This window comes from Martes martes, assembly GCF_963455335.1.
Source record: "Martes martes genome assembly, chromosome: 1".
In the NCBI taxonomy this organism is placed as follows: domain Eukaryota; kingdom Metazoa; phylum Chordata; class Mammalia; order Carnivora; family Mustelidae; genus Martes; species Martes martes.
This window is the reverse complement of record NC_137888.1, coordinates 82,504,726-82,529,930: the sequence shown is the minus strand read 5'-3', so window position 1 is coordinate 82,529,930 and position 25,205 is coordinate 82,504,726. Positions and strand designations below refer to the sequence as shown.

Below are 25,205 nucleotides of genomic sequence, written 5' to 3'. Positions count from 1 at the left end.
GAGCTGGGCAGATAACATTTATCCACATTTTAACAATGCTTTCAACCCTGTGCTGCATCTCAGCATGCTGAGAAATTAAGAGATGAACTGTACAAATGATGTGACAGAATGAATTACTAGTGGCTTATAGATTGGAAATACAGGATTATTACTCTTTCAGATGCAGAAATATATATACATACACATACAGATATATCTCAGGTTTCAGTTTGTAGCTAGACTAATAATATGAAATAAAATAAATGCAGTTTATGTATTAATCATTTTCAGTTAATCTGATAGCACTTAAGTATCTAGACAACACATAAAAAAATTTTGGAAGCAAACAAAAACAAAGAATGAAATCTGTGTAATATAGGTTCTTTTACTAGTAGAATTTTTCTTCAACATGCCTAATGGATAAGGTCTTATTTTAGAAAAGAGATGTAACAAAGTTCAATTACACTTTCAGTGAGGTTATTTAAAATCAACTGCAAACCTGGGCACCTGGGTGGCTCAGTGGGTTAAGCCTCTGCCTTCAGCTCGGGTCGCGATCTCAGGGTCCTGGGATTGAGCCCCACAACTGGGCTCTCTGCTCAGCGGGGAGCCTGCTTCCCCTTTCTCTCTGCCTGCCTCTCTGCCTACTTATGACCTCTCTCTCTGTCAAATAAATAAAATCTTAAAAAAAAAATCAACTGCAAGAAGATTGGATTTAAAAGAGCAAAGGGTAAAATGGTCATTCTTTCATTCATTCCATAATTAAGAAACTGAGTATTTATTAAGTGCTACGCATCCTGGACACCAAATCCTTCAGAGTCCTAGAGTTTATACTCTTGTCAGGATGACAGACTTATAAAGATGTTAATTAAAACAGCTATAATTAGAGGGATGTGCTTTTCAAACACTTTCCAGGTACTGAAATGAAAGGTTACTGTATATCACAGACTAAGTGCAAGGTCAGTTTAATTTTCTGAATGTTTAAAGGAAAGAAATACTTTCAAAAGAATTGTAATATAATGTTAAAGTATCTGTAGTTACTTAAGAAACTCTTAGTATCTTTTAAAATGTTTAGAAGTGATTTAATAAAAAAAAAGAGACAGACTATTATAAATATCAATTATTGCTATGTAAATGAGGGGTTCCAAAGTATTTAAAAAGTTTTACTATTCATTTTATATATTTTTCATAATAATAAACCACCTAGCAATTTCAATATCTGTGGTTACCACATCAGTGCCATCCTTTTTCAACTGCTCATGACTCTAATTAAGATTTGAATTAATGGGATTATACTAATAACTATTATAACATATATTCACTCTGTTGGTTGGTAATAAGTACCACACTTGCAATTTACAGTACCACAGTGTTTTATAAGGGCTATTATGTTATTAATTAGTTACATTGATCAGAATACCACATAACATAGCTGTACTAAAATGTTATAACTTGCTTAGGCTACTTTGCATCTAGTACTATATCTATTTTTTCTATGCGTGACCATAAACATCACTGAAATTAGATAGACTGTTTCCACTAACAATGCCAAAATGTGCACCTCAGAAAGCCAAAGGAAGAGAATTCTACTGAGAGTTCTTGTCTTGGGAATTCACTTGTTTTCTTACTGTATCATAAAATTAGTTGATCTGGGATAAAAGCATAAAGTCAGGACTTAACAGGGGTCAAACAGGATAAGAACACTATCCATTTCATATATAAATTAGTCCATATTTAGATTGAATCTACTTATTTGTAGGGTTCTGCCCCCTAAATCCAGTTTTTGTTATTTTGGTGGTTTTTCCTTGCTTTGGGGCAATGGCTCTAACACAATACTGCTTTTAAGCCTTCCAAACTATCACACATTTTAAGTTTGATAGGATCTCAGCCTCCACTGTAAGTTGGGAGTGCAATAGTTTTTTTTTTTTTTTTTTCTGGTTGTCACAGTAAAAGATGTACTAAGATAAAAATTATAGTTTTCAGATTTAGACAATAGTACTCAAAGCCAATATTTTTGGAACACATTATCAGGCTTCAGTTTCTTGAAAGCTCACAGAGGAAATAGTTACTCTGCTAATTAGCCAGTAAAATGACATGACTGACAGTCCAAGTGGGTCATCAACTTAACTCACTGAGAAAGATTTGCCCGGATCTTGCTTTAAGCACTGCATTTACAACAGTATATCTAAAGCCTCTGTGAAGGAAAAATGTAAAATATTCACTCACATAAATCACAGCAAACTAAAGGAGAAACAAAAATTTGTTAGGGGAGATAAAAATGTATTAGACTTCTTTGTGTTATATTTTTGGGTGTTGGCTTTAATGTTATTAACAGAAAATATTTAATCTATAAAAATTCTGACATGAATTTCTTAATTTGACTTATGATAATTTCTGGCATTTCATATTTTATTGTTCCCTTTTAACAGTTTTTTAAAATATTATTGACAAGGGGACCTTCCTTCATCACTGCTAAAATATTTCAAAATGTACATACAAATTCAACTCATTTCTATGACTGATTGTGATGATTTGTTAACTTTATAAAGTCAGAAGGAAAAAAACCAGCGCCAGCTCTACTTCATAATTTTACATCTTCCCAGTTTCCCCAAACTATATGCTAGGATGCTTATAAACTAATCTTATGCTAGCAAACCATAATCAGTATCCAAGACATTGAATATAGTGTGATAATATGTCAGAGTTTAGGTTCGTGAAGTAGCATGAGGTATCCCCCAAGGCATTTGATTAGAATCTATGGTTTACCCAGGAAATGAAGAAAATCATGCCAAATAGTGATTTTCCATTAGAATTACCGCCTTGGAACAAAATGAAGACATTCCTTTACCTTCCTCCTTTCTTCTCTTTGCTTCTTCTTCATTTCTTTCTTTTGCTTTCAATGCTTCATCAGCTTTTGCTGAAACAAAAACAACGGAATTGCTGTACTTATTCTATGTCTATATCATAAAACATTGAAAATATTGGGGAAAGGGAAAAGAAAGTCATTGTATATTTTTTGTGACATGAAAGAAACAACCAAAATGGTTGAAAATCTGTAATAAACCTTTTACATTTATTCAGAATATTTAAAATATTTATTTAGAATCTTTGAAACTTCATTCAATATAATCTCTGTACAAAAAAGAAAATGAATTTAAGCAACATCAAGTTTAAATGATGGTATATGAATTGGGAACAACTGTTGGTCATTAAAAGTCATCTGATTTTGTCAGTGCAACGCATCTATTTTAAACTTTGGGGGAAAGTTCTTAGGCTACAATTCACATTTTAAATATCAGAAGCTTGCAGTATTTCTGGAGCAGTATCAAATTAGGTAGCATATTTTTTTTTTCATTGCATATCATAGTAGCAGTTCTTTATTCATGTTATGACAGCATTTGGTAAAAAGAATCTTTTTCCCTCTAGAAACCTCTTCCCTTATTACTTAATTATCTACTAGTTGCTCAACTGCAGGGGTTTTCAAACACTTTACTACAGATGTTAAAGAAGATTAAAAATATACAGCACAGTAACAAGGGACTATCAATATACTCTGTAAATTAATTAAATTTCTGTTCTAGCACATCATTTATTCCAAAGCATTAATGTCTCAAAGGAGCGATTCTCCTTTATTGCCAGCTCACTGCCTGATGAGTGAACTAAGTGAAAATAAGTCTCTAATAGCATTATAGTTGATGAAATATTAAGTTAAAAAAGTATTGCCTCATCAAAAAAAAAAGAAAGAAAGAATTAAACTGTGCCAGCATTAAACTTTATTATGATGATAACAGCAATGTAAACTGTGATTTAAAAAATAAACATGCCCTTCAGTTTTTTTGCTGCATATATTTTTCCTATGCAAAATCAACATATCCTTTAGAAGTATAAAACCTGGCTTTTAAGGGGAATTAAAAAAATACACACCACATATATAACTATTTCTTTCCAAGTTTTATTTTTCTTCACCATCAATATTGACACTTTCTTAAAACAGAAAACTTATATAATAGTGCTGTGAAGTGCTATATCCAATTACATAGACATCTGTTTCCATTTACGAGCTTTAATACATACTTAGACTACATTTAAAGTCATGAAATATTAAAACTTTTATGCCACTCTGTATCATTGCAAGAATCTATTAAATTAGATAATAAAAACAAACCACCAGTAACTCTAAAGACTTTTACTTCATTTACACTTTATTCTCCCTGGTAGAAGGACAAGGATAATAGAAATTCCATTTAAATTCAATTTTGGTTATATGTGTAATTGTAGATATACCCCTTGAGTCATGTAAAATGCTCAGCTTATGTTTCTTTCAAATTATCCCGCTCAGATTCACATTCTACTCCTTACAACCATCTTCAATATGTATTAGCCGAGCTCATTAGACTGAAATTTAATAATGCAAACATCAGGTGGATTTCAAGAACCTCCATTAACAACGTAAGATGGATTGCTTATATATAGCTCTTGGGCCAACTGGGCACAATTTAAATTCAATAAACTACCCTGCCTAAATCTGATTTATCTATTTTACTATGCCAGTTTGTCCTTTCTTACTGATTTGCTGCTATACATGGACAATTCATTGGAATATTGTTTTATATATATTTTTTTAAACTGCAAATGGCTCTTGTGCTGTGGTTAAATATTTTATGTAATGGAGCTTCATGCTGTCAATCAAGATTTCCAAGTGTGTGTGTGTGTGTGTGTGTGTGTGTATGTGTAAATAAAGAAAAACCCTCTCTGAATTATGTCAAAATAGCTAGATAATAATTAACTTAATAAGCACACATTTTAAAATTTTATCAGTAATCAACATGCTCTCTACAAGAATCTGAATGAATTCACTCAAAGAAAATTCATTTATTCAAACTGAGTCATTAGGATAAATCCCTCATTGATTATTAAGAGAATTTGGAAGAAACATTTTTCTTTCCAACTGCTTTCTGATATTATTTAAACGGGAACAGGGAAGCATGTATAGTCATTTATACATGACCTAGTTTACCCTAATTTTTTTAATATTCTCTAAAAGATAGCAATCCCACTTTACAGATGGGGATACTGAATCTCATTAGATGTACAACAAAATTTGATATCAAAGAACACTACCGGTAAGTGGTAAGATGTATTCTTATGATTCATGATCACTCCCTTCAGACTTTACAGCAGAATCCACTATAAAACACACCATTTACCAAAAATACTTACATCTTCCGCTAACCTTATATACAACTTCTAGTCCCTTGGCTCTTCCAAACTCCCCCAGACTTGACAGTCCTCTCCAGGCTCTGCTTCCTTCCCTACACAACCTGACCCCCAAGACAACCATTTCAATTCCACACATATTAACACCCTCAATGCCCCGATTCCTTTCTTGTTTTGCCAAACTGCTATCAACACATCTAACTACTTTTTCTCTATTTTTGCTTCCGGGACTCCCTACAAAACAATATCTAAATGTTACTATTTCTATGAAAAACCAGTGATTTAGAAGTTAATATGGATCCTTCCATGTTGCTCATCTTTCATCAATATCCAGAGTTGGTTTTCAATCTCATTTTTCAGAATTTACTATGCTTTCTCCACAAGTGCCAAAAGCCTCACATCAGCTTCCCTGGCTCTCATATTTTTTCAGCCTCCCCTCCCATTCACCTCCAAACTTTTATGTTCACCAATCCTTACTTTTTCCTTGTTTCAAAAAGCAAATCCATTTACTTGTGCTTTAGAACCTAAACCTTTCCATATGCTTTATGGTTTTTTTTCTGTTTCTTAAGATTCAAACTCACTCTTTCTTTTTTCTCAGACTAAAAATACATTCAACGTCTCACAAATCCTGTACAATATTTACTCTTCCAACCAAGTTATTTTTTCTTGTTCCTGTTAGATTTTGCTCCCATAGCTTTCGCAAAATGGCCCCTAAAAATTCTACAGCAGCCAAATCTACTGGTTATCTCAGTTTTGTCCTTATAGTCTCCCCTTTTAAAAAAATTGCTAACCCTGGGCGCCTGGGTGGCTCAGTTGGTTAAGTGACTGCCTCCGGCTCAGTCATGATCCTGGGGTCCTAGGATTGAGTCTCCATCAGGTTCTTTGCTCAGCAGGAGTCTGCTTCTCCTTCTGCCCCTCCCCTGCTTGTGCTCCCTCTCTCTAATAAATAAATAAAATCTTAAAAAAAAAAAACACCCCCAAACTGCTAACCAACCACATCTTTGCCAAAAATCTTCGCCAACCTTTTTTGGCTGTGGTCTCTTTTACCCACTTTTTACTTCTTGGAGTTCCATTCTTAGGCAGTCTATAGAAGGTCTAAAATGTAATCCATATGCCTGTTGTAGGTAGCTCCATTTCTGGCCCCCCTCCTGATCATCAGAACTCTTTTTCCAATTATTTCCACATAGATATTTCAAATCATGTCCATGATTGAGCTCATAACCTTTCCCCCTTTCCTCCAACCTGATCTGCTTCCCTTGGTATTTCCTGTTTTCTCTCAGGTTGGAAATCTTTGTGACACTCCTCTCCTTACGCTGTATATCTGATTGGTTAGGAGTTCCAATTGCTTCTACTGCACACATTAGCTCTAGAATTCATCCAAACCTTTCCATTTTCATTGCCAATAATCACGTTTGGGACCTTATGTCTTATGTCTTTTCACTTTGAATAAGAAGGGAGTTCCTATTTGATTTCTGTACTTTTAATCCTATTCCCTCCAATGAATCCTCTATATTACCACCAGAGCAAGGAATGAATTCCTTGTTTTGTATCCCTAGCAACAGACGCAGAATCTAGAACCTAGAGATGTTCAAGAATTGTTATGTGAATGAATGCACCACTCTAAAACACATATATGATCATACTACTCCCTGCTAAAAACTACCTCTGAAGGTGCCCTGTTGCATATATATATATATCCAAATCCTAGTTCCTTATCATACCATCTAGAGCCTTTCACTGTCTTATCTCAATGTAACTTTCTAGCCTCATCATTTACCACTCCTCTTTTCACTGCCTCAGGAATGCATGGCCTTGCTGGGCCACACTGGCTTTTGTTTGTATTGTCATGCTTTTGTTCTTACTGGTGTGCCCACCTCACTTTCTTGCTCCATCTTATCAAAATTTTTAGAAATGTCACTCTCTTTTATGAAACCTTCTCTTATCAATATCCCTTGTTTCCAAGTGGATCTGATTGCTCCCTCCTTTCTTCTTAGGCATTTTAATACCTTCCTTATGGAATGCACAATACTTTGTTCCTTCATTAGAGGAAACAGTCAACTCCTTGAAAGGATGGCACAAAGTAGTTGTGACAAAAATTGTTGGCATTCTCTTCTTCCTAAGTCTTTAGCCAGCCTACTGTTCTAGTCTCCCCTGAAGTTCAGTGTGGCCATTCATTTACCTGAGTTCAAGCCAAGGAATGTGAGTGTAAATACTGTGTATCATGTTTCCATACCCAGCCTATAAAAAGCTTCCATGTAATCCTCAGTCTTCTTCTCTATCCAAATGGCGGGACAGAGGACCCAGAGAACATGGTCCCCCAAATGAAAGGATCTGGGTTACTGAATTTCTGCAAAAAGTAGTGCTTTCCTGATGACTTGCATTACATTGTGGTATGAGCAAAAACCAAGTTTATATTGTCTTAAAGCTAAAACTTTGTCTTAGAGCTGTCTTAGTCTTAGTCTTAGAGCTAAAACTTTGGAGTTGTTTATTACAGCAGTTTGAGCACCCTGCCTAATATGTGAAGTGTATGATGAATGTTTCCTAAACAAATAATTAAAAGGATTTTGAAAGTCAACACAAATATCATGCTGTTCTTTTAAAGATTTTTATTTATTTATTTGACAGACAGAGATCACAAGTAGGCAGAGAGGCAGGCAGAGAGAGGAAGGAGAAGCAGGCTCCCCGCTGAGCGGAGAGCCCGATGCGGGGCTCGATCCCAGGACCCTGGGATCATGACCTGAGCCGAAAGCAGAGGCTTTAACCCACTGAGCCACCCAGGTGCCCTCATGCTGTTCTTTTAAAGTGAAGTCTCCGTTCTGAAAAGAAATCCTCAATGGCTGTTCATATGAATGATGAAGATCAGAAAAGCAGCTGCAGAGGGGGTGTGGGGCTAAACAGAGAAATTATTCGGTATGTGTAGTTAACAGCATATTACCAGTATTTATTCTCATCTTTACTAATCTCATAAAAAATCCACAAGGATATAGCTTTTTAGATTGTTGTAGCTGTTGGCTTAGATTTTAAATGATTTGGGGAGGTAGTTTATATGCTCTAAGAGAAGAAATCAGTTGACTCAAGGACTGGAAAAGACTGACAAGGCATCTAACTCATCCCCTACTTTCAGAAAGGACTATATTAATATTCCCAGAGAAAATCTCTTTGTAAGTGTTTAGGAACCTGCATTTGGAAGTTCTTTCCTATCTGTAGCCCAATCTCTGACACTGCACCATTATGAATAGACCAGAAATGTCAAAGAATTCTTAAAAAATGGAAAGCAGATGGGACCAGATCAATGGAAAAATGATTAGGAGAAATCACAGCCCAATCATATTCAGAAGACTATAAAAACGTGGAAGAAGTTCCAGGGACGCTTTAACTTTAAACTCAGTGGAGACCAAACACAGGTGGTAGGACTGAGGTGAGTGTCAAATGGGGAATTATTATTAAAGCAGCTGAACAACGGCAACACCCCCTCAATGTGATAAGTGGGGGTATAGATAGTGTTTGGCCACAGGTTAAAGCAATGAATGTAGGAGGCACTGGGCCCAGTGAGGTAAGAGTCAGTTAACTACTAACCCATCTAAAAGGGATGACAAGCTACTAATATGTCATTACCACGAATACATCTTGCCCCTCACACAATCAAGGGACACTGGGTATAATGAGCTGAAATAGTAGGATTACAGGTTCTGTCAAATATAAAGATGAGCAGCCAACCTAGAATTACCAGACATTTGAGGAAAACCAATCCCTTGAGAGAGAAAACAAGCAAGAACAATACAACCAACAATAACACTCTAAAGAAAACTATACAAAGGAATGAGAGTTAATAAAGCAAACAAATTTTTTTTTGGAATCACTGTACATAATATCCTTAAAGTGATTTCAGAAGATACTAATTGCTACTTGGGAATTAAATTCTGATCATCAAATTAGAACTCCATACCTAAACTGAAGCACAGAATGGATATAACTGAAGACTAATGAGTGTATTAGAGATTTTACCAAGGAATTTTCCCTGAATGTAGTAGAAAAGAACAAAGAAATACACACATAAGAGAGAAGAGGTGACATGATCATCATCATCATCATCAAGGTTAACATTGATTTAAGGCTTATGTGTGCTTTTGTGTTTATATATGTGTGTGTATTTCATTTCAGTCTCAAACTGACTATATCCTCATTTTACAGATCAGGAAACTGTAGCAGAGAGAAGTAAAATAACTTTTTCAAGGTCACAGAATTAGAAGCATAGAAGAAAGACCCATATGTTCCAACATCTATCTAAGATGATATTGTGAAATACTAATAAAGCTATCAAAAGAATGAGATAGATTTGTATGTATGGAAAGATCTTCAGGACAGATATTAAGCAGAAATGGCTGGCTGAATAACAATATATAGCATGATTCCATTTACTAAAAATAAAATACACGAAAATATATGTAAATGCACAAAAGGAGACAGGAACTATACATGAAAAACACCTAATTTATTTGCCTAAGCTCAAATGTGGCAGAGCAGAGTTTCTATCCAAATCCAACAGGTTCTTTACATTATTATATTATCTTTATCTTATTTTATTATTTTATTTTTTTGGAAGATTTTATCCATCTACTTATGAGACACAGAGACAGAGAGAGGCAGAGGGAGAAGCAGGCTTCCCACAGAGCAGGGAGCCTGAAGCAGGACTCAACCCCAGGACACTGGGAATCAAGACCTGAGCTAAAGGCAAATGCCTTACAGACTGGGCCACTCAGGTACCCATATATTACCTTTATTTTAAAAATACATACATTAGCTCTTATTCCATCTACAACGTTAAGGATATTAGTCTCTTATGATGCTAAAGTTTGGTGATTTTTGTGATGCTCTACTATAAATTCTGGAGCCCAGAGAGAAATGTTTCAATAAATTGTAAATAAGACACCTAGCAAAATGTATATTTCTGCTCATTTCAGTTTTTATAACTCTTAGTGCTTTTCACACTAAGAAAAGGACCAAGACACAAGTATTTTCTAGGCATTGCTGTGTCAAAATATTTAAGCAATGACTGTAAAACAGGATAATCTGTAATCAGTACACTATTATTATACCCAAGGTTGTCCATCCTGTCCTTCACATGTGTATGGACTTTACTGGATTAGTCATCAAAATACATTTAAGAAAATTTTCTACTACTCTTTCCTACTACATTTACCATGAATGGCACATGTCTATTCAGTTTAAATGTTGTCATATACTTTTTTAAAAAGTGTGAAGAAAAGAGGTACAATATAAACAATAAGGTTTCATTTCCCAAAGAACCTGGAGTATTTTATCTAGTTAAGTTATTACAATGCATATTTTATTGATGAAGAAATAGAGCCCAAGAAAGCTAAATAATTAGCCAGAGGTCAGAATAATGAAGATACAGAACTTGTGAATTCTAGTTTAATGCTTTTCAAGTTTTTATTTATTTATATGACAAGCAGAGATCACAAGTAGGCAGAGAGGCAGGCAGAGAGAGAGGGAAGCAGGCTCCCCACTGAGCAGAGAGCCCGATTCAGGGCTCAAGCCCAGGACCCTGGGATCATGACCTGAACTGAAGGCAGAGGCTTTTAACCCACTGAGCCACCCTGGTGACTCTAGTTTAATGCTTTTTAAAGCCTATTTCTTAGCTACTTACTCACTCAGAAGCAAATATTAAGCAAAATCAGAGAATAACAAACTGTTTCCATGAACAAGTTACTGTTTACGATGAAACTTATATCTGAAGATACTTTATTCAAAAATCACATGGAAAATCAGAAGAGGACTCTTGCTTTGTAACAACTCTTATTACATACTTATTTGTTTTATATATTTAAGGTGGCCTTAGAAAATATATCTAGGGGCGCGTAGGTGGCTCAGTGGGTTAAAGCTTCTGCCTTCGGCTCAGGTCATGATTTCAGGGTCCTGGGATTGAGCCCCACATCAGGCTCTCTGCTCAGCAGGGGGCCTGCTTCCTCCTCTCTCTCTCTCTCTCTCTCTGCCTGCCTGTCTGCCTACTTGTGATCTCTGTCAAATAAATAAATAAAATCTTAAAAAAAAAAAGAAAATCTACCTAGAGAGCTTCTTGTTACAGTACTATGCTGAATCCCATAAGCCTTTGCAACTGAAGGGAATTTCTAAGATTCTCTTCCTCCTACTGTTTTCCAAAATACAGGAGCTCATCTAAAGTAGTACAGTAAGCAGTGGTTCTTTCAAGTGTAAGCCTGATTCTGAAGTATTACACTACCATTCTTCAACAGTAACTGTATCTCTGGAAAACTACAGTGAACTATGGATCTAAGTGAGAAAATGCCCAAATAATGGCATTACTAATTTTCATGCTATGTGTCTGTGAGAGCAACAATTAGCGAAGAGCAAAAGTGATATCTGCATTTAGGAAATTTCCTTTGAGCTTTCACATTGAGGGTTAAGGTAGTTTTTGCCTTAACCTAGAGAAGAAAAACCAAGTGATTGTGCTATCTTAGCTCAGCTGTGCCACCATCTCTTTTGAGAATTTGATGAAAAGGAGAGAGTAACAATAAGTGTCTGCTCAAGATGTAACAAAGGTGTAAATACTCAGTAAATTTACCAAATCTAGCAGCAAGTTACTACTTTGTGGTATTTTTAAGGCTTTAGCAAGAAGAGTGTCATTGTTAGTAAAGAAATCAACTTTTATTAAGAGTCTAAAACACATGTAGTGGTCTGTGTTATATGGGAAGAAACTTATAAAGATATGTGACAAATGGTATAATTTTGGATCAAGGATGGTGTATATGCTTTAAAGTAGATAATTACAGATTTAATAGCTTGGTTGATAAAATCATGAAAATCTTGAATTCAAGGAAGTGAAGTTACTAGAAAAGCCTGATTTTTCTTTACATATTTAAAAACAGCAACCTCTAGAGATTTCAAAAGGTCTAGATGTGAACTTAAAAATAACAATGAGGGGGCGCCTGGGTGGCTCAGTGGGTTAAAGCCTCTGCTTTCGGCTCAGGTCATGATCCCGGGGTCCTGGGATCGAGCCCTGCATCGGGCTCTCTGCTCAGCGGGGAGCCTGCTTCCCTTCCTCTCTCTCCGCCTGCCTCTCTGCCTACTTGTGATCTCTGCCTGTCAAATAAACAAATAAAATCTTAAAAAAAAATAACAATGAGAAAAAAATTAGAGAATATTAAACCTGTATTAGATAAGAAATCATTCAGGATGACTGTCAGAGAAAAAAAAAACATACAATATGAAAAATGTAATGTTAAAAAAAATCCAAACAGGCCATGATCTCTCTTTCTCAGATATTTTTGCTGGGTTTTACCTATAGTTTTTGTACTTCTCTAGATGTCAGCACAGTAGAAAACTAAAAACTCACCAGTAACACTAACAAATTCATTTATAAATTGACATATGAATGTGGCTGCTGCTTCTGCATATTTATAGATTATATAAGGATGGTCATAATATTTGCTCGCCCTGGTGCCTCTGTGTCCTTCTTTGCACATGTGGCACAGAAGTGAGATCTATTTGTTTTAAGTTCTTATTCCTTACCAACTCATGCCATTAATAAATATTAGCAGTACAAATGCATACCTAGAAACGTTTAATCATATGTGATGTTTGAAACGATTATTCGGAATCTACCTCAAACACCAGAAGAGTCAAATCAGTACAACTGAAAAGGTATTTTACAGACATTAAATTGCAATTTTTGCATAGACACTGCAAAAAGGAAAAAAAAGCCATTGTTCATTATTAATAAATGCTCTAAAAATATTAACTTTTGCTAGATCACTTTATAAGAATTTTTTTCATTAGTTCCTTCATCTGTCCATTCAAAATGGATTTATAAGAAAATATAAAACAGATCATATAGAAAATTCTCCAGCAGAATACTGTACCCTAATCACTGAACTAAGTGCTGAGGATTGAGAGATGAAGACTAGAAGGGGAAACGTAAAAATAAACAAGCAAATACATGTATACAGGTGTTTTGGAAGTAATGAAGGAAGAGGACATGGTCAGTCAGGGAAGCCTTCTAGGAGAAAGTGATACTTGAGCTGTCTCTTGCAGAAAAACTAAATGTTAGCCAGGAGGAAAGGCCAGTCATCTGGGTCATGAAATCTTCATGAACCAGCTCAGTTACATTTTATCTTTTATTTTATGGTTCAATCCAGTCCTGATGCACCATGGAATAAACACTAGAAAGAAGAAAGCCAGGAAGTATGCTGTCATAGAATGCAAGGGACATTTAACCATGGATAGTGCTCAGTCCCCACAGGGTACTGTTAACTGTCAGGGAGACCCTATCTTTTCAAAATGACTGTAAGTCAAGAATGAAGTTGCACTACAAATCAAATGCAGTGTAGTCAAATTCTCAGAAAATCATAAATACCTAGAGCTATAAGGAACCTCAGAGATTCTCTGGCCTAGCAATATCATAGCATGCTCCACAGAATACTAATTCTCCACTTAAACAAGTTTCCACAGTGGAATAAGACTGGGCAACACAACACTGACTGAATCCTCCCCCTCATGGAAAGTCATAATACTCACTGACAAACTTAGAGCTTCACAATATTCTGCAGTTAAAATCCTTTTTAACTTAGTTAGCCTGTGTTTCTTGACCTTATATTACCAAAGCACCATTCTTTTTTGATAAAAATAAAGAATATACTTTGGGAAATGCTAATCTAATGTTTTCACCAACTTATTTTAATTTTTTCTCTAACTCAGATTCTATGAGGTATAAAGATATTTCATCATCTAATTTTTTACAAAACCCTCCCATTTAATAGTTAGAGACAGGAACCATTACTTCCAAAGCATAATTATTCTTTTTATTAATTTGAGTATAGTTGGCAGACAATGTTACATCAGTTTCAAGTGTACAACTTGGTGATTTGACAAGTTTACACATTAAGTGCTATGTTCCCAAGCATAGGTACCATCTGTCCCAGTGCATTGCTACTGCAATATGATTGACTGCATTCCTTATGCTCCGCTTTTCATTCCCCTGACTCACTCATTCCATAACTGGAGGCCTGTTATCTCCCTCTCTCCCTCACCCATGTGGCCCAACCCTCCATCCCTGCCCTTCTGGCAACCATCAGTTTGTTCTCTGTATTTATAGTTCTGATTCTGCTAAGCATAATTATTCTGAAGTCCAGAAGTGGTTTTGTGTTATCACATGCTTAAAGTTATTATATAACTCAGCAAAACATTTACATTTGTTTCTGCAAATTGTTAAAACAGTAGTAAAAAATGGTGGTGATGTTGAAAAGTTGTTGATTCAATGCAAATGACAAATGGAAAACTACAAAATTACATATTTTGGGGGCGCCTGGGTGGCTCAGTGGGTTAAAGCCTCTGCCTTCGGCTCACTCAGGTCATGATCCTGGAGTCCTAGGATCGAGCCCCGCATCCGGCTCTCTGCTCAGCAGGGAGCCTGCTTCCCCCTCTCTCTCTCTGCCTGCCTCTCTGCCTACTTGTGATCTCTCTCTCTGTCAAATAAAAAAAAACTTTAAAAAAAATTACATAGTTTTAAATTCCTTCCTTCTTTAAGCACCAATGTGGGAGTATTTTTGGAACATATTGCATGATTTGGGTTTATTTGCTTTTACATAAAATTCCCTTTTTATACTCTGTAATAGTTTCCAAAAGAAAAGCTTTTTCTTTCACTATTTTATCTAACTATGCTTTGTCTTCTGGATTTTCTCTTAATTCTTACACCCCTAAGTGGTTTAAAGATTACCCAAACTTGCCAGGATGACTTTACATGCCCTTTCTTGCCGTTCTATCAGAGAATTTTCTGTGTCATTTATTAGAAAAGCCCTGATGATCAATTTCACTGCTGAATGACTCACTAAGTATGTCCAACAGATGTGCAAATGTACCTAAATATCTTAATGCTCTTCACTGGAATAGGTATTTTTCTTTCCAGTGTTCCTGCTGGAATCCATGAGCATTCCAATGGCAAAGAAAGCATCACATAGATTTGGTTACAATTAAGAGGAAAAGTAGATAACTAACAGATTTTTACAAAATTTGTGAAGTCCTATAGCCTTCTGGCCATGCTTGTATTTCTCTTCTCCAACTGTGTTGATATCTGATGCTTACCCAATTTCCCATTCTGTAACCGAATAAACTGCTTAGCCACAGTAATTAGGATGTCATTAACTAACATCTAAGAATAAAAGTTTAAAAAAATTGAAAACAATCCAATTAAAACAACATGGGGATACAGAACTGCTGTGATGTCTAGTCTCACAAAAAAAAAAAAAAAAGCAATACTAGATTTTTTTCCTTTTTTACAGAATGCTGATATGGAAAATAAAAATAACTCCATCCTTCTGTGTTCCTTTGACTTATTGCACATCCATCAACTAGATGTCAGGTTGACGTCAGCTGGCCACCATTATAACCCCCATTCCAAGAAAGATGTTTCAGCATTTTAGAAAAACTCTGGGGTTTGGAGTTCCAGAATTATTCTCTTTGAAAGGAATCGTACTGTAGACTTTGCTAAGTGATTTGTAAAGCTTATTCTTTTCAGTAACTTCAAACACACTATCAATACCATATTTTTAAAGAGTAACTAAAAGTAAACAATCCTTTTGAAAATAAGAACCAAAGTCTGGAATTGACAATGCTTAATTATATATGCCAGAAATCAAGGATGAGATGCAATGATTTTCCATATAAAAAACATTATGACATATTTCTTTTTCTAATTTTTACTTTATTCCTACATTAGAAAAGGAGTTTCTTCTTTCAGAAATTAGAATTATATACTCTTATTAATATCATTCATTCCCATGGCTTCAGTTCTTGAAGGGAAAACAAAAACCTATATAGGCCTACTATGTGTCAGTCACTGTCCTATTTCATATAATCTTCAAAAGGCTTCAATGGAAATCAATAAATGTAATCATATCAATAAAAAGATTTTAAAAAATCACATGATCATCTCAATAGATACAGAAAAAAGCACCTGACAAAATACAAGACCATTTTATAATTAAAAACCTTAACAGATTGGTAAAGAAGGAACATACCTCAATATAAAAAAGGCCATATCTGACATACCCATAGCTAATATAATCAATGGAGAAAAATGGAAAGAGTTTCCTCTGAGATCAGGAAAAAGACAAGATGTGGTGTATATATAGAATGGAATATTATTTAGCCATGAGAAAGGAGACCATCCTGCCTTTTGCAACAACATGTATGAGCCTATTATGGTAAGTGAGTTAGATCAGACAGAGAAAGACAAGTAATGTATGATATCACTTATATGTTAAATCTAAAAAAGTCAAACCTGTAAAAAAACAAAACAAAACAGAATAAAATGGTGGATGCCAGGGGGTTGGGGTAGAGAGCGAAGATTGATGGGGTGTAAGCATACAAACTTTAAACCAGTAAATAAGCCACAGAAATCTAATGGATAGTATAATGAAAACAGGCAATGATATTGTAGTATAATGATGTAATATGGTAAGTATTGCTTCAAGGGCAATCATATTATAATACATACACATATCACAGTAACAGCCTGTACACCTTAACTTTATAAAGTGTAACGTCAAATTTATCAAATAAAAAAGTTTCAAAGAGGCTTAATTTGCTCAAGATTACATACTTAATAAATGAGTGAGTCAAGAATTAGAACAAGTCTGTCTGCTCTTCTCATTGTGCTATAATGACTTTTAAAAACTGTGTGGAAATAACTGGTATAATACAAATCTAATTCTATGAGTGCTTCTAAATATAAAGGATGGCTAATTTTTTTAGTTAAAATTTAATTATTAAGTCAGAAAGTCATAAATGAAATGCTCTTACAAAATAAGTATGAGATAGTAAATAATTTGGGGTGAAACTGCCAGGCTATTAATAAAGATTGTGAAGTTGATTGGTTTTTTTTTTTTCAGGAATATGAAATGCTCAATACTTAGGTACATGCCATGATTTTGGTTGCCTCAACTTGAGAGACTCATCATTTAAGTCTGAGGCCAACAGCAGATTTCAGTGCTTTAACACATACATCTCTATAGTAAAAATGCTAACACTTCTGATAAAATGCAGACGACTTCCACTGCTGAGTTCACAAATTTGTCCCAAAGGAGCTTTATGCCATGTCCTGATTTAATCCTGTTAAAAGTGTGTTTTAAACGTACTTTTTATATATCACATTCTGATAGATGAAGTGGTATCATTGCCCTACTAATTAGGATGCCCCTACTATGCTAAAGAATACTGCAAATACAATTCAAAATTAATAATTGCAGGCTTTGTTGAATGACAAACTGAAGCACCCTGGAGGTGTGACCTGGTTTTGGAACGATCTCTGAGATTTCTACTCCCCCACATCTGTGAAAATTAGGCACATAATGGAATGGCTGCATTTACTCTCCTGGGTGAACTGTAAACTGGACCAATGTATGACCTTTTATCAGCCTATTAATGAAGAGGCATGTTCTTTTCTCTCATGTGATAGGTGAATTAAACAATAGCAGTGGTAAGTTCAGGTAGAGGTGAGGAACAAAAATTGTATCCCTTAAAAATCATAGTCATGATCTATACCAATGCTCAGGCAACTGAATTCAGTCCCAAACAGAAATAACTGCATATAAACAAGAATCACAGAAATAATATGCCAGGATTTTTCTGGATTAGAAATGATTAAGAATGTATGTATAAGATATGTAAGAAATTTACAATCTATGTAAGAGATTTCAAAAACATTTGTATTATAGGCAAATTTTTGCTAGTAAGTCTCTGTCTTTCATTAATGAGGCACACTACACATAAAACCATGTAGGTTCTCAGCATTCTTCAAATTGTTTTGATGATGAAAAGACACTTATATACATACTTTTATAGGCAATAAAAAATAAATACACCAAACAGAAGAAATTAATATAATCAGGAAAACAGAAATACAGTACTTTTCTCTTATTTCAGTTGTATATGGCAGTTCTGAAATAGGAGAATATTTCCAACATTCACAATACAAGATCAGAATCAAAGAATATTATATAGTAACAATTACAGCCATTTTATCACACTATGATGATGAGAATTTGTCCTCCAAAACTGGAATTCTTTTTTAAAAGATTTTTATTTATTTATTTGAGAGAGTGTGAGTGAGAAAGAGAAAGCATACAAAGCAAGGAAAGGGGGCAAAGGGAGAGGGAGAAGCAGACTCCCCCTGAGCAGGGAGCCCCATGCAGGACTTGACCCCAGGACACTGGGATCATGACTTGAGACGAAGGCAGATGCTTAACCGAGTGAGCCACCCAGGCACCCCTGGGATTCTATTTTTTAAAATAGACATTAGTAGTGATTTTCTAGGCCCAATATTAATCATTATCAATATTTACAATCTCTCTTTTGTTGCTAGATATTTTCAAGTAGGCATTAGGTTATTGTATTTTTATTTAAGGCAATGGTCCTCAAACTTCAGCATGTATCAGCATCACATGGAAGCTTGTTAAAACACAGATTCCCGGCCAAAGGAACGTTGAAATGTTGTACTTTTAAAATCTCAATAAGTTTTTATTTTAAAATACAGAATTTAAATTCATTTTATTCCAATGAGACTTTTTTTTTTAAGTGGACTCATGAGTTACTTAGGATGTTTTAAAATCTGCAAACTATTTGGTTTTCTTTATTTACACTGAGGTCTAATTTAATTTCATTCTGATTAAAGATATAGTATAAATGACAGGTTTTGGTATGTTCAGATTTGCCTTATTTATTACTTGTTTTTTTTTTTAAATTTATTTATTTTTAGTAAATGCTACCCACAACATAGGGCTTGAACTCACGACCCCAAGATCAAGAGTCACAAGCTCTTCTGACTGAGCCAGCCAGGTCCCCTCAGATTGCCTTATTAACTAGTATATGGCCAACTTCGTAAATGTTTAATCCATGCTTGAAAAGAATATATATTCCCTACTTCTTGAGTTGGGGATCTTGTATATACTTACCAGACCAAATTTGGTAGCTTGTTTTTGTTTTAATATATCTCCCAACATGGTAACAGGATTCAAATTTTATCCTTGCTATCATGTCAATGCTTGCTTCCTATATTTTGAGATTACGCTATCAGATGTATACAAATCAGATACAGACAGAATGCTCTGAAGAAGGGACCTAACAGTTTCAGGATGTAAATATAGGAATAAAACAAATCAAAATAATCCATAAATGTAACATATATGTTTACCAAAAGACTCAGGCATCCCGGGGAATCAAGGGGAGGAAAGGGGAGGAAGAGGTGCATGATGGACTAGTATTCAAGAAGCTACACTCTTATGCAATTAAACTATTGTGCTATTAACTAAATTCAAAGAAGTGCCTGAGGAATCCTAGTTGTAAAATGAAGATAATACCAAACTTTCTCTTCTTTTCACAAGATACGAAAGGATTTCCACATGGCCAAGTTTTGAGAAAAATTTTTTTCTTTTTGTCTAAATGAGATCTTCAAAATATTTTAATGGATTTTATCTTTTTTTTTTTAAATTGTATTTATTTGACAGATAGAGATCACAAGTAGGTGGGGGGTGGGGGGGGAAGGCTCCCTGCTGAGCAGAGAGCCAGACCCGGGGCTCGATCCCAGGGTCCTGGGATCATGACCTGAGCTGAAGGCAGAGGTTTTAACCCACTGAGCCACCCGGGTGCCCCAATGGATGTTTTTTAAAATTTTTTAATTTATTATTATTTTTTTAAATAAACATATAATGTATTTTTATCCCCAGGGGTACAGATCTGTGGATCGCCAGGTTTACACACTTCACAGCAATCACCATAGCACATACCCTCCCCAATGTCCATAACCCCACCCCCCTCTCCCTCCCCCCTCCCCCCAGCAACCCTCAGTTTGTTTTGTGAGATTAAGAGTCACTTATGGTTTGTCTCCCTCCTGATCCCATCTTGTTTTATTTATTCTTCTCCTACCCCCCTAGCCCTCCATGTTGCATCTCCACTTCCTCATATCAGGGAGATCATGTGATAGTTGTCTTTCTCCGACTGACTTATTTCACTAAGCATGATACCCTCTAGTTCCATCCACGTCGTCGCAAATGGCAAGATTTCATTTCTTTTGATGGCTGCACAGTATTCCATTGTGTAGATATACCACCTCTTCTTTATCCATTCATCTGTTGATGAACATCTAGGTTCTTTCCATAGTTTGGCTATTGTAGACATTGCTGCTATAAACATTCGGGTGCACGTGCCCCTTCGGGTCACTACGCTTGTATCTTTAGGATCAATACCCAGTAGTGCAATTGCTGGGTCATAGGGTAGTTCTATTTTCAACTTTTTGAGGAACCTCCATGCTGTTTTCCAGAGTGGTTGCACCAGCTTGCATACCCACCAACAGTGTAGGAGGGTTCCCCTTTCTCCACATCCTCGCCAGCATCTGTCATTTCCTGACTTGTTAATTTTAGCCATTCTGACTGGTGTGAGGTGGTATCTCATTGTGGTTTTGATTTGTATTTCCCTGATGCCGAGTGATGTGGAGCACTTTTTCATGTGTCTGTTGGCCATCTGGATGTCTTCTTTGCAGAAATGTCTGTTCATGTCTTCTGCCCTTTTCTTGATTGGATTATTTGTTCTTTGGGTGTTGAGTTTGATAAGTTCTTTATAGATTTTGGACAGACACTAGCCCTTTATCTGATATGTCGTTTGCAACTATCTTCTCCCATTCTGTCAGTTGTCTTTTGGTTTTGTTAACTGTTTCCTTTGCTGTGCAAAAGCTTTTGATCTTGATGAAATCCCAATAGTTCATTTTTGCCCTTCCTTCCCTTGCCTTTGGCGATGTTCCTAGGAAGACGTTGTTTCGGCTGAGGTCGAAGAGGTTGCTGCCTGCATTCTCCTCAAGGGTTTTAATGGATTCCTTTCTCACACTGAGGTCCTTCATCCATTTTGAGTCTATTTTCGTGTGTGGTGTAAGGAAATGGTCCAATTTCATTTTTCTGCCTGTGGCCGTCCAATTTTCCCAACACCATTTATTGAACAGGCTGTCTTTTTTCCATTGGACATTCTTTCCTGCTTTGTCGAAGATTAGTCGACCATAGAGTTGAGGGTCTATTTCTGGGCTCTCTATTCTGTTCCATTGATCTATGTGTCTGTTTTTGTGCCAGTACCATGCTGTCTTGAGGATGACAGCTTTGTAATAGAGCTTGAAGTCCGGAATTGTGATGCCACCAACTTTGGCTTTCTTTTTCAATATTCCTTTGGCTATTCGAGGTCTTTTCTGGCTCCATATAAATTTTAGGATTATTTGTTCCATTTCTTTGAAAAAAAAAATGGGTGGGATTTTGATAGGGATTGCATTAAATGTGTAGATTGCTTTAGGTAAAATAGACATTTTCACAATATTTGTTCTTCCAATCCATGAGCATGGAATATTTTTCCATTTCTTTGTGTCTTCCTCAATTTCTTTCATGAGTACTTTATAGTTTTCTGAGTATAGATTCTTTGCCTCTTTGGTTAGATTTATTCCTAGGTATCTTATGGTTTTGGGTACGATTGTAAATGGGACTGACTCCTCAATTTCTCTTTCTTCTGTCTTGTTGTTAGTGTAAAGAAATGCGACTGATTTCTGTGCATTGACTTTATATCCTGACACTTTACTGAATTCCTGTATAAGTTCTAGCAGTTTTGGAGTGGAGCCTTTGGGTTTTCCACATATAGTATCATATCATCTGCGAAGAGTGATAGTTTGACTTCTTCTTTGCCGATTTGGATGCCTTTAATTTCTTTTTGTTGTCTGATTGCTGAGGCTAGGACTTCTAGTACTATGTTGAATAGCAGTGTTGATAATGGACATCCCTGCCGTGTTCCTGACCTTAGCGGAAAAGCTTTCAGTTTTTCTCCATTGAGAATGATATTTGCGGTGGGTTTTTCATAGATGGCTTTGATAATATTCAGGTATGTGCCCTCTATCCCTACACTTTGAAGAGTTTTGATCAGGAAGGGATGCTGTACTTTGTTAAATGCTTTTTTGGCATCTATTGAGAGTATCATATGGTTCTTGTTCTTTCTTTTATTAATGTGTTGTATCACATTGATTGATTTGCGGATGTTGAACCAACCCTGCAGCCCTGAAATAAATCCCACTTGGTCATGGTGAATAATCCTTTTAATGTACTGTTGAATCCTATTGGCTAGTATTCTGGTGAGAATTTTCACATCTGTGTTCATCAAGGATATTGGTCTGTAATTCTCTTTTTTGATGGGATCCTTGTCTGGTTTTGGGATCAAGGTGATGCTGGCCTCATAAAATGAGTTTGAAAGTTTTCCTTCCATTTCTATTTTTTGGAACAGTTTCAGGAGAATAGGAATTAGTTCTTCTTTAAATGTTTGGTAGAATTCCCCTGGGAAGCCGTCTGGCCCTGCGCTTTCTGATCTACTACTTTTAGGCTCTCTCTTTGCTTAGAGGACCCCTTTCAATATTTCCTGTAGAGCTGGTTTGGTGTTTGCAAATTCTTTCAGTTTTTGTTTGTTCTGGAAGCTTTTTATCTCTCCTTCTATTTTCAATGATAGTCTAGCTGGATATAGTAGTCTTGGCTGCATGTTTTTCTTGTTTAGTGCTCTGAATATATCATGCCAGTTCTTTCTGGCCTGCCAGGTCTCTGTGGATAAGTCTGCTGTCAATCTAATATTTTTACCATTGTATGTTACAGACTTCTTTTCCCGGGCTGCTTTCAGGACTTTCTCTTTGTCACTAAGACTTGTAAATTTTACTATTAGGTGATGGGGTGTGGACTTATTCTTGTTGATTTTGAGGGGGGTTCTCTGCACCTCCTGGATTTTGATGCTTGTTCCCTTTGCCATATTAGGGAAATTCTCTACAATAATTCTCTCCAATATACCTTCTGCTCCCCTCTCTCTTTCTTCTTCTTCTGGAATCCCAACTATTCTAATGTTGTTTCGTCTTATGGTGTCATTTATCTCTCGAATTCTCCCCCCGTGGTCCAGTAGCTGTTTGTCCCTCTTTTGCTCAGCTTCTTTATTCTCTGTCATTTGGTCCTCTATATCACTAATTCTTTCTTCTGCTTCCTTTATCCTAGCAGTAAGAGCCTCCATTTTTGATTGCACCTCATTAATAGCTTTTTTTATTTCAACTTGGTTAGATTTTAGTTCTATTATCTCTTCAAAAAGGGCTTTTATCTCTCCAGAGAGGGTTTCTCTAATATCTTCCATGCCTTTTTTGAGCCCGGCTAGAACCTTGAGAATCATCATTCTGAACTCTAGATCTGACATATTACCAATGTCTGTATTGATTAGGTCCCTAGCCTTCGGTACTGCCTCTTGTTCTTTTTTTTGTGGTGAGTTTTTCCGCCTTGTCATTTTGTCCAGATAAGAGTATATGAAGGAGCAAATAAAATACTAAAAGGGTGGCAAATATCCCAGGAAAATGCGCTTTAACCAAATCAGAAGAGACCCCAAATCGTGGGGGGGAGAAAGAGGATAAAAAGAAGTTCAGAAAAAAAAAAATTAAAAAAAGAAAACAAATAAAGAAAAAATATAAAAAAGAAAAAAATATATATTAGATAAACTAGTTAAAAAACGTTAAAAAAGAAAAGGGTAAAAGTTAAAAAAAAATTAAGCAGAAGAAAAAAAAATAAAATTAAAAAAACAATTGGATTAACCGCAAGACTAAAGAATCATGGGGAGAAAGCCATGAGCTCCGTGCTTTGCTTTCTCCTCCTCTAGACTTCTGCTCTCCTTGGTAGGTGAACTTGGTCTTGGCTGGATTTCTTGTTGATCCTCTCGGGGGAGGGGCCTGTCGTAGTGATTCTCAAGTGTCTTTGCCCGAGGCGGAATTACACCGCCCTTACCAGGGGCCGGGCTAAGTAATCAGCTCCGGTTCGCTTTCGGGAGCTTTTGTCCCTTGAACGCTTTCCGTAGAGTTCTGGAGGACGGGAATGAAAATGGTAGCCTCCCAGTCTCTGGCCCGGAGGAGCCGAGAGCTTGGGGCCCCACTCCTCAGTGCGCCCTCAGAGAAAAGAGCCCAATTACTCCCGTCTTCCTGGCCTCTGGCCGCGCTCCAAGATCACCCAGCCTGCGACCGGTTCAAGGTAACCTTGAGCTGAGAGCTCACTCCTCGGCTCTGTCTCTGTAGCCGGCATCCCCGGTCTAATACCTGCAAGCTCTGTGACACTCAGACACCCCCGATCCTTCCGTGACCCCACGGGACCTGGGGCCACGCTGACCCCGCATGGGCTTCACCCCGGTTTAGCCTCTGGAGTGATGTCCCTCAGTGGAGCAGACTTTTAAACGTCCTGATTTAGTGCTCCGTTGCTCCGCCGCTTGCCAGGAGCCGGCCCCTCCCCCCACAGTCTATCTTCCCGTCGCTTTGGATTCACTTCTCCGCCGGTCCTACCTTTTAGAAAGTGGTCGATTTTCTGTTTCTAGAATTGCTGTTCTTCTTCTCTTCGATCTCCCGTTGGATTTGTAGGTGTTTGCAATGGTTTGATAAGCTATCTAGCTGATCTCCTGCTGCCTGATGTTGTCTCAGCCTGCTACTTCTCCACCATCTTGACTCCTCCCTCCGCCCCAATGGATTTTATCTTTACAGCTCATCACTTTAACCCAAGCACTTAATATACTGCTAAATAGTAGATGCTCAATAAATATATGACTTGATGAATATTACCAAGAAGACAAGAGATAAAAATATACATTATAACCCAGATTTAGAGAAGCCTAGGAATCAAGAGATTTATCAAGAACACTTTAATGATTAAAACTTAAGTCTTAAATAATTTTGTTTGGTTTAGTGAAAGTACTCTAAAGATCCTTTGTCTTTAGATCCTTTGGGGCCTGGAAGCTAAGCAGACTACTTTTCTCAAGGGATTGGATGTGGAACAATATTACTTTTGCAAGGAAAGCTCAATGAAAGCCACTATCTTCCCAAAAAAGTGCTTTCAAAAATGGTCAGAAAATCTCATTATCCTTGGCATGACCTACAAGATCCTTCACCAAATGGTCCCAACCTATTT

At 36.4% G+C, this 25,205-nt stretch overlaps 1 protein-coding gene across 2 annotated transcripts in view; it reads right to left on the bottom strand.

The window, feature by feature from the left end:
- Nucleotides 1-25,205, bottom strand: part of RSRC1 (arginine and serine rich coiled-coil 1) — a 449,299-nt gene that overhangs the window by 77,356 nt on the left and 346,738 nt on the right. For both annotated transcript variants that reach the window (XM_080796319.1, XM_080796320.1), the window contains exon 7: nt 2,825-2,893. In XM_080796319.1, the coding sequence (XP_080652445.1) occupies nt 2,825-2,893 (69 nt within the window). The remainder of the gene's footprint in view (nt 1-2,824; nt 2,894-25,205) is intronic.